This window comes from Bactrocera latifrons, unplaced genomic scaffold (assembly GCF_001853355.1).
Source record: "Bactrocera latifrons isolate USDA-ARS-PBARC rearing strain unplaced genomic scaffold, ASM185335v1 scaffold_523, whole genome shotgun sequence".
NCBI lineage: Eukaryota > Metazoa > Arthropoda > Insecta > Diptera > Tephritidae > Bactrocera > Bactrocera latifrons.
In genome coordinates, this window is record NW_017537183.1 from 87,735 (window position 1) to 90,857 (window position 3,123).

Sequence of the window (3,123 nt, forward strand, 5' to 3'; positions counted from 1 at the left end):
ATTGAAGCTATTATTTATGTGGCTGGTCCGCCTTCTCACTTTAGCTCGCTTGCGAACGGATATTTTTTGGCTACCCAGACGATGCTTGGTCTAAGACCGGACATCATGAGCTGTTTTGGCCATATGTAAAAGAATAATTTTTGGTCACTGCCAAGTGAATAGCACTCTAGGAACTTTCCTCACTTGCGTGAACTTCTTTATCCACCCGTATATTAAATTGTGCACAGATATCACCGACAGTTACACCAACCTACAAATTGAACGAGCAGATCTTAGCTCGTTTACAGTGGTCGTCATCAAAAGGGGTCTCTCATCCGACGCGGTTTTGTTCTTTTAATTGAAGCTATTCTTTATGTGGCTGGTCTGCCTTCTCACTTTAGCTCGCTTGCGAACGGATATTTTTTGGCTACCCAGACGATACTTGGTCTAAGACCGGACATCATGAGCTGTTTTGGCCATATGTAAAAGAATAATTTTTGGTCACTCCCAAGTGAATAGCACTCTAGGAACTTTCTTCACTTGCATGAACTTCTTCATCCACCCGTATATTAAATTGTGCGCAGATATCAACGACAGTTACACCAACCTAATTCGCTTATCCAAAACAATGCTGCATTATCTCAACAATTTGTTCTGATTTATTTTTTTATTTGAAAAGCGTACAGCTTCGGTGCAACGTTTTTTCTTGTTTTTATATTATTTTCTTATATAAAAAATAATGTTTACGCCAATAATATTTTTCAGTTGGTATTTCGGACCGATGTCTCGTCAAGATGCAACCGAAGTGCTAATGAATGAGCGCGACCGAGGTGTATTTCTAGTACGTGATAGTAATTCCATCGCAGGTGATTATGTTTTGTGTGTAAGGTGCGTGTGTTCTACATTTTTATAGTATGTTTATGTGTAGTTTGAATTAAAACAAATTGGATGTCATAGATATATTAACATCCAATTTGTTTTAATTCAAACAAATTTGTTGTATGTACACGTGTGTTTATTACTTATAGAGAGGACACCAAAGTTAGTAACTATATTATAAATAAGATACAACAATAGAATCAAGTTTTGTATCGAATAGGGGATCAGTTATTTGAAAACTTACAAAAATTGTTAACTTTTTACACATTGCACTATCTTGACACCACTCCGCTGAGACGCCCTGCACCAAAGAAGGCTGAAAAAGTCATTGGTAGATATGACTTTGAGGGTAGTGTAASTATAAATATTTTATTAATATAACAAATTTTGATTATTTTGTATACTTAAATTTTTTGATATGCGTCCAGGATCAAGATGATCTCCCTTTCAGACGTGGCGAAATCCTAACTGTAATTCGCAAAGACGAAGATCAGTGGTGGACGGTCAGAAATCAGCAGGGACAAATCGGTCAAATTCCTGTACCTTATGTTCAAGTAGTTAGTTTAYTCACCATTATTAATCATATTACATTAATTTGCATTTATGGCAGAAAATAATATATTATATACCTTTTTAACTTTTTTTAGTGTGAGAAAAATACAGATGATAATTGTACTGATCGGYCATTATCGAGTGGTGGCAATTGTGGCACTACTTTAGCACMTRGTAACAGYTTTCGTTCYCCGCCTCTATCAAGTGTAGCTTGCRAARATGATTCCACGRTTCATTCAACATCTGCGAATTGCCATAAGCTTAACAATTCGTTGAAACGATTCGATTTAAATGTACGTATTTGTGAACTAGTAAATTTATTTATATGATTATACAAATACTTTTTTAAAAAACACATAGCGAAAACTACCAGCGTTTGCTCGTGTTAAACAGGCACGTGTACCCAACGCSTACGACAAAACTGCACTAAAACTTGAGATTGGCAATGTAATTAAAGTAACCAAAACTAATATAAATGGCCAGTGGGAGGGGGAGCTTAACGGAAAAAAGGGACATTTTCCATTCACACATGTGGAGTTCATTGATGACTGCGATCCGATACATAATGCTGAGGATGCAACATTGAAGGTGGTTTCTGTGTCAAGCCTAAATAATGACTGGGTGGAGTAAGATAATCATGAATGATTATTCATATTACTTATTACGATTGGATATAAATTAGTAAAAATAATCAAATGGGTCAAAAATAATTTAAAATTTCACACATTTTATAATTTTTAAATTTGACATTAAATTTGAATTTTGACCGATACTGTGCAATTCGTAAAAAAGATTCATTAAAAAATAATTATTAAACATGTGCAAGTTAATAATTACTACTATACATATATCAACATGTTGCTACACTGTATATTACGAAGAGATGTAAATGAAAGTAGTACCGAAGAAAATTTTAACCGATTAAGAATAGTGACACTCGACACTCTACGTTTTTTACATTAGTTAGTTTATTTTATAAAATATCTGTTTTTGTTTATCTGGTCACGTATTTTATGCCATAGAATCATCTTTATTATCCTTATTATATAGTAATTAATATAGTACATTAACAATATTATTTGAAGCTGCAACTATTAAAATGTGTGAAAAATCATATTTATATTCACATTTTCAAATTTCGTTTCATTTTTAGTTAAGCAAACATGAATCTATTTAAAAAAAAACTAAAATTAATCAAACAAATTGTTTTGTTTTAGAAATCCTTTGGTTTCATTGTTCCGAAAATTTGCAAAGAAATATTGAYAAAAAAGAGTATCATGTTATGAATGAGTTGTATGTGTATGATTAATCTTAACTAAAAAGTGATGAGGTTGGTAGACCAGGCGGAAGTCTTATTGTAGGGAATTTGACTTTCTCCATGCGTGAGAATAGCAAATATTTTAAAACGTCCATCGCAGTATTCACATCAAAATGGATTCCAGACCGGATCTGAGCGCCAAAAGTCCGTAGATAATTACGCGTTTCACAAATATTTTTTTGCACTTGGTCTAGCCGAGTGAGCAAATCAGGGCTGTATATCGGTCGGAACTGAAAAACTATTGCAGACATTAACATCAACTTTCCGGCCGGATAAGCCGGCAAACGGTTTGCATCCAACGAAAAGGTTTTGTCAGTTCCTTCCACGTAACATATAACATCTGTCATATAAGCTGAATGAAAAAATATTTGACACCATTGAAATAAAAAGAAAAC

The 3,123-nt window shown here is 33.8% G+C and overlaps 2 protein-coding genes across 2 annotated transcripts in view; one reads left to right on the forward strand and one right to left on the reverse strand.

The window, feature by feature from the left end:
• LOC108974075 (adapter molecule Crk) overlaps nt 1-2,427 on the forward strand; it is a gene marked incomplete at its 5' end in the record, with an annotated part of 39,252 nt that extends 36,825 nt beyond the window's left edge. The window contains 5 exon segments of the mRNA XM_018941693.1: nt 745-867; nt 1,008-1,212; nt 1,287-1,415; nt 1,506-1,703; nt 1,771-2,427. Of these exon segments, the coding sequence (XP_018797238.1) occupies nt 745-867; nt 1,008-1,212; nt 1,287-1,415; nt 1,506-1,703; nt 1,771-2,040 (925 nt within the window). The 3' untranslated portion in view covers nt 2,041-2,427.
• Nucleotides 2,428-2,620: 193 nt separating this feature from the next.
• The window catches only part of LOC108974076 (tetratricopeptide repeat protein 39B-like), a gene marked incomplete in the record, with an annotated part of 55,793 nt that continues 55,290 nt past the window's right edge, over nt 2,621-3,123 (reverse strand). The window contains 1 exon segment of the mRNA XM_018941695.1: nt 2,621-3,123.